The sequence below is a fragment of the Rhipicephalus microplus genome, chromosome X (assembly GCF_043290135.1).
Source record: "Rhipicephalus microplus isolate Deutch F79 chromosome X, USDA_Rmic, whole genome shotgun sequence".
Classification (NCBI taxonomy): domain Eukaryota; kingdom Metazoa; phylum Arthropoda; class Arachnida; order Ixodida; family Ixodidae; genus Rhipicephalus; species Rhipicephalus microplus.
Genome location: NC_134710.1, coordinates 237555251 through 237569459, shown reverse-complemented (window position 1 = coordinate 237569459; position 14209 = coordinate 237555251). Strand labels below are relative to the sequence as shown.

The window sequence follows — 14209 nt, the reverse complement described above, 5'->3', positions numbered from 1 at the left end:
TTGCAATTCCAGAATCATCACTTCAATGTGAAACTATTTACAGGCCACTTTGCTTAAGCAACATCAAAGCCTATTTTACACAGCATAGTGACCTATAGGCATCGCTACCATTGCTGACATCACTGCGAGCATACGGCCAAACTCCAAAGGGCTGTCATAGCTTGCTGCGTATTGCTTACTGCACTTTTCTCGCAACAGCACCGTGTGTACTGTGCCTATATTACAGAGTGGTAGATTGTGACGTCATTGTAGATATTACATGAACAAGCTACCCATTTCAGTTTAAACGCATAGTTTTTGGTTATTTAAAAAACTAATGGACATTCACACGCTTTCAAGGTCCCGTCAAAGTTTCCCCAAGGATGCAGCATGAAATTCCAACTTTTCCAAACACGCGAGATAATTTTATAGAGCTTTATACATTTACCAGTGTATGTATATATCTTATTTCCCTGGCAACTTACCACTGTCCTGAAGCAAAGAAAGTGCAATCATAGCAAGCAGCCAGTATCAACATATGGAGCTGGAGCACAACAAACTTAAAAAGTTGAAGGGATTGACACCTGGCCAGGACATCTGATTAGCTAGTAGTGACAATGGATAGACCGTGAGTTATAGAGACAGAGTTTGGTATTTTTTCTCAATTATATTATAGTTCGCATCTTTAAATTATGTTCAAAAGCCACAAAAACCCATATGAAATGACGCCTGGTGGTCAAGCCTTGGAACTGCCCAAATTGTGTTGTTCCGCTTGCTATATGAAGTCTGCTGTTGTTCAGGCACACCATAATTTGTGCTCAAACTCAGTCTGAATGTTAGGCATCAACACTTTTTTCTGTTAACGTAAAAGAAGTCAATGCTCGGAAGTGGCACTGCCTTCCTTCGCAGCAATTATTGCAATCAACAACTTGAGTCGTGGCACATGCATAACCACATGCATGTTGTGCATGTGCCACGACTCGACAACGGCTCCGGAGCGAGGGGAGGACCACTATTGGCAAAAAAAAAAAAGTTGTCTGTGAACTTAAGTTCTTGGTTGGAAATGAATCTTGCAGAAAAGCAGGCTTCCATTTTTTTCGCGAATCATCATCTGACACACGCAAAACGTAAACATAAGAAACATAGAAAAACTAGTCTCAAGCACAGTTTGTGAGCCTGTAAGTATCCTCATACAAACACATAAGCCTCAAAAAAACATCCACCATGCAAAGATAGTTTTACTCAAATAAAACTAGTAACAGTCCTTCTAAATGGAAATATTAGGTTTTAGATGAACATAACCATGCAAGCTTAAAAGTTATACTTAGCTGATTGCTGCTAAAAATGCTACCTTGAATTCTGTGAGGCTTCGGTACCACAATGGTTATTACGCAATACGTATAGCACAACGCATTTAGCCACACATCAGGGAAGACTTCAGTGACAATAAAAACCCAAATCTGTAGGATTTGTAAAACTGCTGCAATAGTGCATGTAACAAAGAACAATGAACACAGTCAGCTCGAAATAGGTTAGCATAAGGTTCACGACAGCAGCAATTGTGTAGTACATTGACATTTTTGTTAAAACGCGTACTAGCATGTCACCACGAAAATGAAGGATAGACCCTGAGCAGCATTATAAAAAGCAGACACACACACACACACAAGCAAGATTGCAATGATGCACAGCCTATCCTCAATGCAGATTCGCAATTAATTCCAAAACGACAAAGTAATAACAAAGTTGAAGGAATGGGCTGAATGCTTTAAGGTGACTAGTACAAATATGTTTCCAAAGGAAACAGAAAACTTCCGGCGCAAGTTCTGCACAATGGGGTGTTATAAATCATTTGCAAATATAACACATTGCCTGAAAGACTATGCCACTCATCATTCCATAGTACATTGACATTTTTGTTAAAGTGCATACTAGCACGTCACCACAAAAATGAACGATAGACCTTACTGCTCCCCTGAGCAGCATTATAAAAAGCAGACACACACACAAACAAGATTGCAATAACGCACAGCCTACAGATTTGCAATTAATTCCTAAATGACAACGTAATCACTAAGTTGAAGGGATGAGCTGCATGCTTTAATGAGACTAGTACAAATATGTTTCCAAAAGAAACCGAAAAACTTCCAGCGCAAGTTCTGTACAATGAGGTGTTATAAATCATTTGCAAACATAAAACATTGCCTGAAAGACTATGCCACTCATCATTTCATAGGAAGCCCGGCTATAAACATGCATACACTGCTACAGATTTCACTTGTGACATAAGGGCACTGCTTATATCACCAGTGAGAATGTAATAAAAAAACTAATAGTCTGTTTAACACTGTGAAAACATGACTGTCTGGGTGCGACAGCAAATTCGAACATGACCAATGAATAAACATTTTCCCTTGTGAGCACAGTGAGAACAAACAACGCTAGCAGTCTTTGTTTATTTCAAACATTGCACCTGCTTCACTTACGCAAGCTACTCTGCATGATGCTATTGAGCATTATCAACCCTACCATTTCTTGTCGCACTGCAGCCACTGCTACAAGTACTGCCCCTGCGGGGCGTCTCTACGCGACAGGCGCGTTCAACTATCTACGTACACAAGCGACACCATCAAGATGTACTAATGTCAAGAGAAGAAAAAGAAAAACAACACCGAGAAGCTTCCTGTACCCCCATTGACGTCTTCCCAAGAACTTAAGCATGGCATTTCTGCAATATGCTAAATTCACATATGCGGCAGTGGCTTCGAGGTCGAGTGTAAGGCGCCCACACACAGCGTTGTGTCCATGCAATTTTCAGTACATCGTTGGAACGTGCCATGCGCATTGGCACCATTACTGGTGCGGAAGTTAAAACAACTAGTGCGTTCCCGCTGTCGCGCTAATAAAATCGAAGGCCTTTGAACGCATTAGTAATTGTCGACAAGTGTTTATAGAGTAAAGATGAAACTGCGCTGAATAAAATAGGCGGGTAGCGCGGGGTTCAGTTACGTAACAGCCAGCGTTACGGTTAGCGGTCAAACCGCGCCACAGCCGAAAAACGCGAGTCCACAATCATGTCTGAGAAGTATCAATCAAGAAGCGATCATGCAGACGTAAGGTAACAGAGCAAAGAGAACGGCTATATAACCATTGCCATGAGATGTAAACGGAAGTTCTACGATAACGATGTGTATACCCACGTAGTCGACGATAGTTCAACCGAAACGATCTCTTGAACTCCACGCAAGCATTACGCCAAGTTGGTGTACGCTGTCTCAGTATGCAAGTACCGCAGCTCACGTTAAAGGCACAATAAGTTACGTAATACAAGCAAAGCGAAGGTGAAGGAAAATCTGAGCCTCTTATGCACAACGCGGCTCTGCTCGTCGACTTACATTCTAGGCCTTTTGTTGAGTAAGCGCTACAATGTGCCACATAGAATCAACAAAAAAGGCAGAAAACAAAGCATGGGAAGAAGTACCTAGATCTACGGCATCCACTTCTTCATCAATTTATCGCTGAAGATGAAGATCACGAGTCATATATTAACAAACAGAGACGTTACATTTCGCCTGCCTTACAAACCCGCCATCGGGTCATCCGCCATTATCGTAGCATCAAAAACACGGGAAGTTCATTGAGGATACCGCAAGTCGCAGTTTCGTACCAACGCCTCCTCTAGAAGATGCCTGCCGCATGAGAAGAAAAATGGCTGTCACACCCTTCTCCTCCTTTATTGTAGAATGTTCTCTAGCGTCACCTGTGGCGGGATTCGCTCGCAGGATTTCAAGCTGGACGGTTGTGCCCTCGCGATCTCCGACTTCAGCGTAGCTCCCGCCGACTGGTTCGCCCTCCGCGGTCTCCTGATGCCGTGTAGCTCTCGCATTGTGGCACCCCGCCCTTGGACTGCTTCGACCGGATCCCCACTTTCCTATCTCCTTCTTTTTCCTCTCGTTGGCTGTCTTCTTCTGCTTCTACTTTCCTTCTATTCTTTTTATCCCTCCTTCCCCCCACCCCCATAAGGCACTGCGCCGTGTCGCCTGAAGGCAGACAGAAATTAGGTGCCTTTTTCCTCTTCATTGTAACCACTACCACCACCCACCACCACCACCAACAACGCGACACTTTGCATAGCCTCCGAAATAGCGGTGTACAGTTGCAGGTCTCAAACAACTCTCGACTGACGCGCCCCTATGGGCCGCAGATGGAAAATGCTTAGCTGGTACTATGGTGGCTGGTACCGCTTTCTGCCGTGAAAGTGCATGGATGATTGGATATATGGATGGATGTGGCTGTACCCTTTAGATCGCGCGGCAGCTAACGCCACCTAGCCGTAATACTTACTGAACTAATCATTACATTTATCTTTTTTTTTCCTTTAAATAATGAAGTTGAGGATTCGTACTTTGCAGTGAAGAGTTTAATTTTCACTCGTGCCTTGACTTTAGCCACCAATCAGATAACTTCCTTCTAGTTAAGTCTACCCGCTTAAAGTTTATTTTGCCCTCCTGGTTGCTAAACCCCAGTGCTTTGAAAAACTCTGCGCCATCATCCTGAACTATAGGGTGAAGCCCTTTACAGAACATTATCAAGTGTTCGGCAGTTTCTTCTTCCTCTCCACACGCACTGCATACTGTGTCTACCCCTTCGTATTTGGCCCGATATGTCTTGGTTCGCAGTACTCCCGTCCTGGCCTCAAACAGTAGAGAACTACCCCGAGTATTATCATAGATCCTTTCCTTGGCAATTTCCTGCTTAAAAGTTCGATAGATCTCTAGTGCCGACTTCTTAATCATGCCCATTCTCCACATGTCAGTCTCCGTTTCCTTCACTTTCTTCTTAACCGATAGTTCTTTTTTGGTTTAGCCACCTACTGTTTTCCAAGTATTTACAAGTCAACTTCCTGGTTCGCTTCCTCCATTTTGTATCGACATTCTTCATGTACAAGTAACTGAAAACCTTCCTAGCCCAACGCTCCTCCCCGATTTCTCTCAATCGCTTCTCAAATTTTATCTTGCTGCTAGCTTCCCTGCCCTCAAATGATGTCCATCCCATATGACCTTGTACTCCCTGATTTGGTGTATTCCCGTGAGCTCCTAAAGCAAGCCTACCTATTCCACGTTGCTTAATTTCTAATCTTGCTTGAACTTCTGATCTCATGCGCAAGACCGCATTGCCGAATAGTCTCGGTATAGTCTCAGTCGCTAGCGCTACCGCGCGGCACTTGCTCAAAACTGAAGGCAGGCCAACTCCGCTGGGAGCGTGAGCCATTTCCCCAGGCATTGTTTAGAGGAGGCGTTGTTCGTACAGAATGTTCTATGCATTCTGCAAAAAATAACTCTTATAGTGAGTTAAAAATAAATATATAGTAAAATGATAAACCTGTGAAATTGTTAAGTGTGTGCCCTTTCTAACACATATTTATATTAACAGGGTGCGGGATCAAATTCCTGCTTCGGCGGTCACTTAGAAGTGTGGCAGCTTGGGCTTGATGGAAGCGAAACTGCTCTAGGCCCGTGTACTTCATTTAGGTGTAAGTTAAAAAAAAACCCAGCATGTTGAAATTTTCGGAGTCCTCCACTACGGCATCCTTCATCATAACATCGTACGATTTTAGGCCGTTATTAGACAGCGTCTCCTGCGCCAAGCGGCGAAGAAGTCAGCCCTACCAAAGCCTTCTAAATTTCTTCTGCCTGCCGGATTGTCGGCGGTGACTTAAAAAGCAGCCATCATCAGAACTGCGGTAAAGGCGCCACTTAGGTAGGGTTGCTTTAAAATAAGTTTTTTACGTTTTTGGAATTTATGTGCAACAAAAACACGCAAACAAAATTTTAAAAAGCGCAAGTGTAGGTATAAATAATTATAAATAACCTTACGTAAATGGCGTTGCCATAAATGACGGGCGTTTTGCGCTCATTCAGCAGGCAACCCATTCAAAGTAAAACATATCCTTTAAAATTGGTAAACAATAAAGTTGCCAGTCATGAAGGCCAAGTACAAAGACCCTTGATCCTACGTAGGTAACGCTTCCATAGATGACGGACGTTACGCGCTCATCCGGCAGGCAAAAAATATATATATATACGAGGCTAAGGCCCCACACAGGAGTGGCTTCTGCGCCGCATGAAAGTGACGTCACTTTAAAAATTATTACCTAAATGCATTTAAACATACAAACATACAATGTATATTATGTTAAACCAACGCACCCTCTAGAAAGATGCCTGCGATCGCACGCTTTTCTCTGGGGACGTGAGCATAGAGTTAATATACTGACTCTGGAGGAAAAGCTGGGCCAGAGAAGCTATAACCTGGTAGGTGTTCTGTGCTATAACTGGTGGGAGTTCTGTGCTATAACCACAAAAGCGCTGACATCTTTCTTGGAACGTTGTCATTGTTGCCATCGAAGCACTTTAGAGAAGCGCTAAATTTGAACGTTTAAAACACTAAAAATTACGCAATACAAATAAGGAACAAGCATGTTCACGTAATAAAATAGAAGTATATCTGTATAAAATTTCTATCAGTTAATTTAAGGAAAGTTGCAATGGCTATTTTTTTTATTTACTCAACGCAAAGAGAAGTGTTTGCAGATTTTTTCAATAGATAGCGCCGCCATTTTTGTAACGTTGAGAGCGTGGCGATGCAGTGCTTACGCTGCTGTTACGCACCGGGTGAGTCGGCATGCGTGTTTCTTGTAGCCAGGAGCCAAAAACTCACTTCATGCGACAGTCTCTTACTGCGATGTAACAGAGATCCATGAAACAGAGAAGATATCGGGTGTAATTGCAGCATGCAGTGGCGATTGCGAGTGAACGTCAACCGAAATGGCGATAGTTATAGCGCGAGCACTGAACGACGACACAGACAAGGACACGAATGACACTTGTCTGTGACACTTGTCATGTCTGTGTCGTCGTTTTGTTCTTGCGCTAAAGCTATCGTCATGTCATACCAACTAGCCCAAGCTGCCAAACGTCCAAATCAACCAAAAGCTGAGTGTCTTTCCATCGTGGCGGCACCCGAGCGGCTATGGGTTTTAAGGCATGGGCCCTATGGGGAGCTTTTCCTCTAGAGTATGTATGTTAACTCTAAGGATGGGAGGTTCCTCGTAGCTCAGTGATTTCTCCGCAAGGGACACTCGCAGCCGACACTTCTACTTTCGCTCAATTTGGAAGTGACACCATCACAAAGACACGACCGTGTTGCCTCCGAGACGGCAGTAGACATTGCTTTAATCTTAAAGGCAGCAAAGTCTAAAGCGGCCGCCGCAGCGAGCACCCGCCGCTGACACTGTGTACCAGTCCTCAACTTTACTATTTAAAGGGGAAAAAAGATAAGCCTAGTTGGTTCACTAATTATTACAGCTAGGTGGCGTTAGCCGCCACCCGATCTCAAGTATACATCTATAGCAATTCATCCATGAGAAGCAATCAACGTAAGCACAAGGCCCGAGCTAAGTCAGACAAGGGGCTATATAACTGCAGGGTGGCAGAAAAGTGGGAAGAGATAGAAGAGCAGTTAAGGCAGGAGGAGCTGATGGTACATGGGGTTGTGGAGACACATCTTCGGGACATGCAGCAACCACCTTGCAATGCGGACTACGTTGGGGAATATTGCAATAGAACAGAAGGCAGCAAAAGGGGGAAAGGGTGGAGTTAGTGCATATAAAAGTACAGACTGGCAAAGGGTCAAGCTGGAGTGCAAGGAACATTTGTGGCTAAAAGGGAAAATGGCAGGGCAAATGACACTCCTTGGTTTGGTGTACTTGTGGACGGGAGCGAAGGAGAGAAGAAAACTAGGCAATGGTAGAGTGTATATCAAAGGACATTGAGGAGTTAGGAGGAGAGTGCGAGATCATTATACTAGGAGATATTAATGTGCACATAAAAGATATAGATGGGCATACTGGCCTAACAGGCAAAATAATCATGGATATGTGCGAAAGGCATGATTTGATCATTTGCAACTACTGAGAAGTGTGAAGGGCAAATAACATGGGAGGTAGGAAGGCTGCAGTCGACGATAGTTTATGCACTGATGTTACATAGGATGTATGATAAGCTCAGGGGAATGCACATAGATAAAGGTGGCTTCAGAAGTCTGGGTAGTGATCACAAACGTATCAAGCTAAGTTTTGAAAGAGCAGGGAAAGTGGGAAGGAGACAAGATGAGCAACTACAGGAAAATTTTTATTCAGAAAGGCAAATAGAAATAGCTACTAAACAATTTGAATAGGTAATCACTGATGATAATAAAAGAGTGTGGACGTACACGAATCTAATTAGACTGTTTGAGCTAGAGCTTGATAAGGCACGTAACAAGTCACCCCAGAAAAGGAGACACAAACCGAAAAGTAGGTGGGATGAGGAAGTTAGGAGAGCCATAGCGAAACGGCAGGAAGCCTCTAGAGAACAGACATGCTAAACAGTAGGGTGAACCGACAGATGATGCTGAAAAAATGGGATATCTTTCTAAGTTGTAGAAGAGAAGCATCCCTTCTGATCAATGAAAAGATTAGAAGAAAGGGGGCTCAGTGGATGGCAGAAGTACATAAAGCCCGCTGCGAAATTTCGGAACCTTCTATACTCCCTAAAAAAATGAGACAAGCCTAGAGCAGAGGTTTATAACTACAGCCAACGCCTTCTAGAAACCATCGTGAACTTATTTACAGCGCAACACCAGAAAAACACAGGACAGGGAAGGAGCAAAAGAAAAAGAAAAGACGGCAAAACAACGTAGCACGCCTGAATATTTTTTACCCTTTCTGCATACCGAATTCGGATTCTGTGTGAGAGTACCTCAAAAATAACTCGATAGGCTTACGTAGCGCCGACGAGGAAAATTTATATTATTCTCTTCCACATTACCAGGTTATGAAATGCGTAAAAGCCTGCATTGTGTTTGACAACGATGAAGAATGTTTCATCGATGGTTGCGGTATTTATTTAGAACCATTTCTTGAACGTTTGTCATTTTACATGGAGAGTACCTTTGTGTCGTGGCGGGGGGATCTTTATGTACAAAAGTCAGGTGTCTGCATGGAGTCGTTCGTGGCCCCTATCATTAGTGACATTGTTTTAGGCTACATTGACAGGCAGCTGGAGGGTGACCTTAGTATGTGCTGCAGTGCCGTTTTTCGTTATGCCGACGAATTTTGTAATCGTTTCTCACAATGACATTCACCATAAGGATATTGATCACATTCTCAAGTTGTTCAGTCAGCATGGTATAGATCTCCCATTCACTCACGAAGTCTGTAAGAATCACAAGCTACTGTTTCTGGACCTAAAGCTAATCTTTGGTAAAAATCGAGATCAGTGAAGCCTATCTTAAACGACAAGTCTGGTCATTTTAAGATTGCGAAGAGAGCGATTGCAAAGACAATCTTAAATGCGTCACTCGGGAAATCCTGTGTGCACATGTCGAATACTGCTTTTCATAACCCGGTAAAACACTTAGTAGATGCTGGGTATCCTGACAATGTGATTTCGTCTGTGTGTGAGTCGATGGTTCGGAGCGTTAAGCTCGTGAAACACAGAGGAGCTCAAGCAAAATGTGATGAAAAAAAAAGAAAAAGAGCAGTTTTTTCTTATGTACACAAATTGGCGCATGGGCTGAAAAACGTAGGTTCAAGGTATGGCATCGACGTTCTTTTTTCCGCCAAACATAAGGTAGGTCGCATTTGCTCGATGGTTGATAATGCGCTGAGGAACAAACGAGCCAAAGGGAGATGCGCTGTGAATTATAAGAAGTACATCACATGCGTAAAAAAGTTGTGTATTTAACTCCATTATCGTGTGGTAGGGAGCATGTGGGACAAACGAAATCATGTGTGAATGTTCGTTTAAGGGAGCATGAGTTATCTCTTCAAGGGATTGTGCGACTTCATCTACCGGAACATTGGAGGTCATGCGGTTGTCGTCCCATTTTTGAGAGAACCACCATCATCTTCAAGCATCCTAACAAACTAACAAGAGAAATCGCTGAGGCATATCATATAAAAATTAGGGGTAGCAAGTTTATTAGTGAACCATCCGTCAAACTGCATGAAAAAGAATTAAGTCATTTGGGCCAATCTTGATTGTTGCCATGAGCGTGACAACGCTATTTTGGTGTACCTCTTGTTCCGCGCATGTCGTCATGTAGGCTGCCAGTACCCATATATATACATTTCACCCTGTTTTTTCCAATAAACAACAGTTGTGAGTCAGCGCCGTCTTTTCGTTCTCTTTTGCTCCTTCCCTGTCCTGTGTTTTTCTGGTGTCGCGCTGTAAATAAGTTCACGATGGATCCTAACCAACTGGACCAACTTACCATCTTACTGCCTCCTAGAAAATATTTGCCTGGAACGTGAGCCGCGAACGTGCCGCCCTACCCTATTTTACCATCCCTTTCCTGTACGAAGACGAACGCCTTTGGCGGTCGCCCCCTGCGAACACAGCAATGCTCTCACAGTTGCCTCCGAGCAGCTTTCATGTCACGTGACAAAGCGATGTCGTATTGTCACGTGATAGAGCGGTACGGAGGCAAGCGGTGCCACGTGGCGGACGGCCTCAACACTTGGCAGGAGGCATGGCCTCTGAGATTTTGTGTTGGCAGGAAGCTCTCAATTGAAAAGAGAGCCACGTTCCAGGCATAGTTTTTCTAGGAGGCATTGCTACAGCTCAAGGTGTTAAGCTACAAGGGGACGAAGCCATTGAATATATAAGAGCATGGATGACAGAAAATTTTCAACAAGGAAGTGCTTTATGCACCTTAATAGACAAGGATGAATCAAGTGATGCAGTGGCTTCATTTCCACAACGAAAGTGGGAAAGGGCTGAGAAGAGGGTTCTTAGTAGTATATCAACAGGCCTTAATTACATCCCAATTACGCTGATAAAGGAATTAGGTCTCAAGTCTAAGCAGACTTTGAGAGAGGCCGTGAGCAAAAAATAATCGATGTTGAAGTTCTTGATGGATGGAAACTTAGCAGAATGAGCATGATCTATAAATGAAATGGGGGACAAAGCTGACATAAACATCTATCGTCCTATAACATTGATATCAGTGGTTTACAGGCCGGTGATGTAGATTGTAAAAACTGCAGGCATGGATAGAGGATGAGGGGGTGCTGGGGGAGCTGCAGAATGGGTTTCGAAAACAAAGGAGGTTAGAAGACAATCTTTTCGCACTGACGCAGTGCATCGAAATAGCAGGAAAGGAACACAGGCCCCTGTGGCTAGCATTTTTGGATATCAAGGGAGCGTACGATAGCGTGGTTAAAGAGGACTTGGGGGAATACTGGACACACTAGGTGTGGAAGATGGAGTCACTAAGCTCCTAACGAATATTTATAAAAGTAACGAGGTAGTTATAAAATAGGAAAAACAGGTATCCGAGCCCACAGAGATAAAATGGGGCTTAGTCAGGGGTAAGGCTTCTGTCACCCTTGTTATTCATGATTTACCTACAAAAATTAAAGCCATATTAGAAGGGAGTGGACTTGGCTTGAACCTATCTTTCGTCAAACAAGGAAAACTCATTGAAGAGGCACTACCAGCATTGATGTACGCAGATGATATAGTGCTAATAGTCAACAACAAGGAAGATTTGCAGAGATTGATGGACATCTGCGGTAATGAGGGAGATAAGTTAGATTGGAGATTCAGTAAGAAAAAAATCAGCAGTCATGATTTGTTATGATAATGAAGGTTCTGAGCTTACGATACAGGAGGTCACGCTACAAATAACGAATAAATATAAATATCTGGGCGTATAGATAAGCGATGGGACCGAGTACCTAAGGGAACCCGAAATATACGTAATGACTAAAAGAAACAGGAATGCAGCGGTGATGAAAAATAGGGCACTGTGGAATTACAATAGGTATGATGTTGTGAGAGGCATTTAGATGGGTGTCATGGTTCCTGGTCTGACTTTCGAGAATGCGGTCTTGTGCATGAGATCAGAGGTTGAAGCAAGATTCGAAATTGCGCAACGAGCAATAGGTAGGCTTGCTTTAGGAGCTCACGGGAATACACCAAATCAGGGAGTACAAGGTGATATGGAATGGACATCATTCGAAGGCAGGGCAGCTAGCAGCAAGATAAAATTCGAGAAGCGATTGAGAAACGGGGGGAGGATTGAGCATTGGGCTTGGAAGGTTTTCAGCTACTTGTACATGAAGAATGTCGATACAAAATGGAGGAAGCGAACCAGAAAAGTGACGGGTAAATACTTAGAAAAAAGCAGGGTGCCAAACCAAAAAGAACTATCGGTTAAGAAGAAGGTGCAGGAAACGGAGACTGATATGTGGAGAATGTTTCCTCCTCCTCTCTGCACACGGCATGCAGTGCGTGTGGAGAGGAGGAGGAAATGGCCGAACACTTGATAATGTTCTCTAAAGGGCTTCACCCTATAGTACAGGATGATGGCGCACAGTTTTTCAAAGCACTGGGGTTTAGGGACAGGGAGGGCAAAATAGACTTTAAGCAGGTAGAATTAACTAGAAGGAGGTTATCTGATTGGTGGATAAAATCAAGGCACGAGTGAAAATTAAACCCTTCACTGCAAATTACCAGTCCTCAAGTTCACTATTTAAAGGGAAAAAAGATAAATCTAGTTTCTTGTTCACTAAGTATTACGGCTAGATGGCGTTAGCCGCCACCGGGTATAAAGGGTACAGCGATATGAATCCATCCATCCATCCATCCATCGCTTGGGCAGCGGAGCAGCAGAGAACAGGAGAGGGCCATCTTTGTTATTTTTTTCTCTCGTATGCAATTAGCGAGACAAAATTGAGGCTCAATAAAATTGCGTGATAATAAAGGCATGTAGCAGGGCAGCAATTGAAAAAAAAATCAATTTCGCGCCATGTAGGACAAATGCTCCACGTCACTAGCGCTTCCGATTGAGACGTCATATTTTTTTTTGTTGGTTGTCCCCTCCTCGCGTAGATGGCGACGGTACCACCTACTACTGGATTCGTGGGCTTTTATTGAAGTTACGCTACCAGTTTACCATCTCACACTGTTTACCTTGGTAAACAGTGTGAGATGTTAGCTGCCGGTGATGTGTGTTGGTGGTGACAACCTTAAACTCCGGCAAAATTGTGACCTGGGCCTAAGCCGGCCCCAAGGAGGACCGGAGACCCTGTGTCGTCACTGCTTCATTGGATTGCTGGATGCCCAGTTGAAGCTGGAGGTTGGATCTAGCGCGGTAGTCTACCACGCCGCAGCTGCATCTGAGTAATCTGAGTGAGTGCGCCATAAAGTTTTCAGTGTGAAGTGCGAATTATTGTTGTTGGACGTACTGCATTTTCTAGATTGCAATGCCAAGCGTGGTGTTGTCAAAAGTGAAAGTGTCTTTGCATGCTGCCGAGTTTTGCTTGTTGCAAAGGACAAAGTCGACGATGAAATAAATGTTTTTGCAGAGTTCACGACCGGACGCACATGCATGAAACTCGGCCCAGTGCGTTGGCAAAGTTTTCTTATCATGGATAGAAAAACTTTATTGAGGAGTTCTTACGAAGCCTGTGATCTCCGGATCCGAAGGCCAAAGCTACTGCATTGCCGGCTAATTCGTTAGGTGTGAACACGCACGGTCATTCTCATTCATTGCTACGCAAATGCTCCCGTGCTGTCACAGGCCGTGCGTATTATTCAGCTAGGCAGACAAACTGTTTTGTAGTTCGATGGGCTAACGCCATTGGCACTTGCCATTGGGCATCGTTTATCAAGTGCTAACCACCTAGAGCATTGTGGTGACACGTCAGTATTTTGAAATGGCCTGCTGGTTACTTCTTCAGGTGATGGGACACTGAGCGACATAAAGAAGTTTACTGTGGCTACGTTGCAGTGTGCCTTTCTGTCATCAAAACTTTAATAAACCGTGGAAATCACTATTCCTGACACGTGTACCAGAGAAACCAATGCAGCCAGCTGCATTTGAGTATTTCGTGTTCTTTTGCGTCTCACCATAAATTCGCTAAACACTTCATCATAATAAATACACTCAAGTCTGCGAGAGTCATCAAACATCAATATTAAAGGGCCTGTGGACCGGACCACCAGCAGCAAGTCAGGCTGATGGGAGGCCGATGAGGAGGCGCAAGTGCTAAAACAATGGGTGAACAAAAAGAAACAAGTGAAAATTAAGAAAGGCGTACTGCAATGGGGCTCGAACCACCGACCTTACCCGTTCCTAATGTGTTGCTGTAACCAACTATAGCCACAACTGCTTCTCT

General features: G+C 43.8%; 2 protein-coding genes across 2 annotated transcripts in view; one reads left to right on the top strand and one right to left on the bottom strand.

Moving 5' to 3' along the window:
- Positions 1-3617, bottom strand: part of wapl (cohesin release factor wings apart-like) — a 187609-nt gene extending 183992 nt beyond the window's left edge. Inside the window, exon 1 of the mRNA XM_037435863.2 lies at positions 3461-3617. The gene's annotated coding sequence lies outside the window, so the exon portion shown is untranslated. The remainder of the gene's footprint in view (positions 1-3460) is intronic.
- Positions 3618-13035: 9418 nt separating this feature from the next.
- The window catches only part of LOC142775194 (uncharacterized), a 119577-nt gene continuing 118403 nt past the window's right edge, over positions 13036-14209 (top strand). Inside the window, exon 1 of the mRNA XM_075876539.1 lies at positions 13036-13211. Coding sequence (XP_075732654.1) covers positions 13036-13211 — 176 coding nt within the window. The remainder of the gene's footprint in view (positions 13212-14209) is intronic.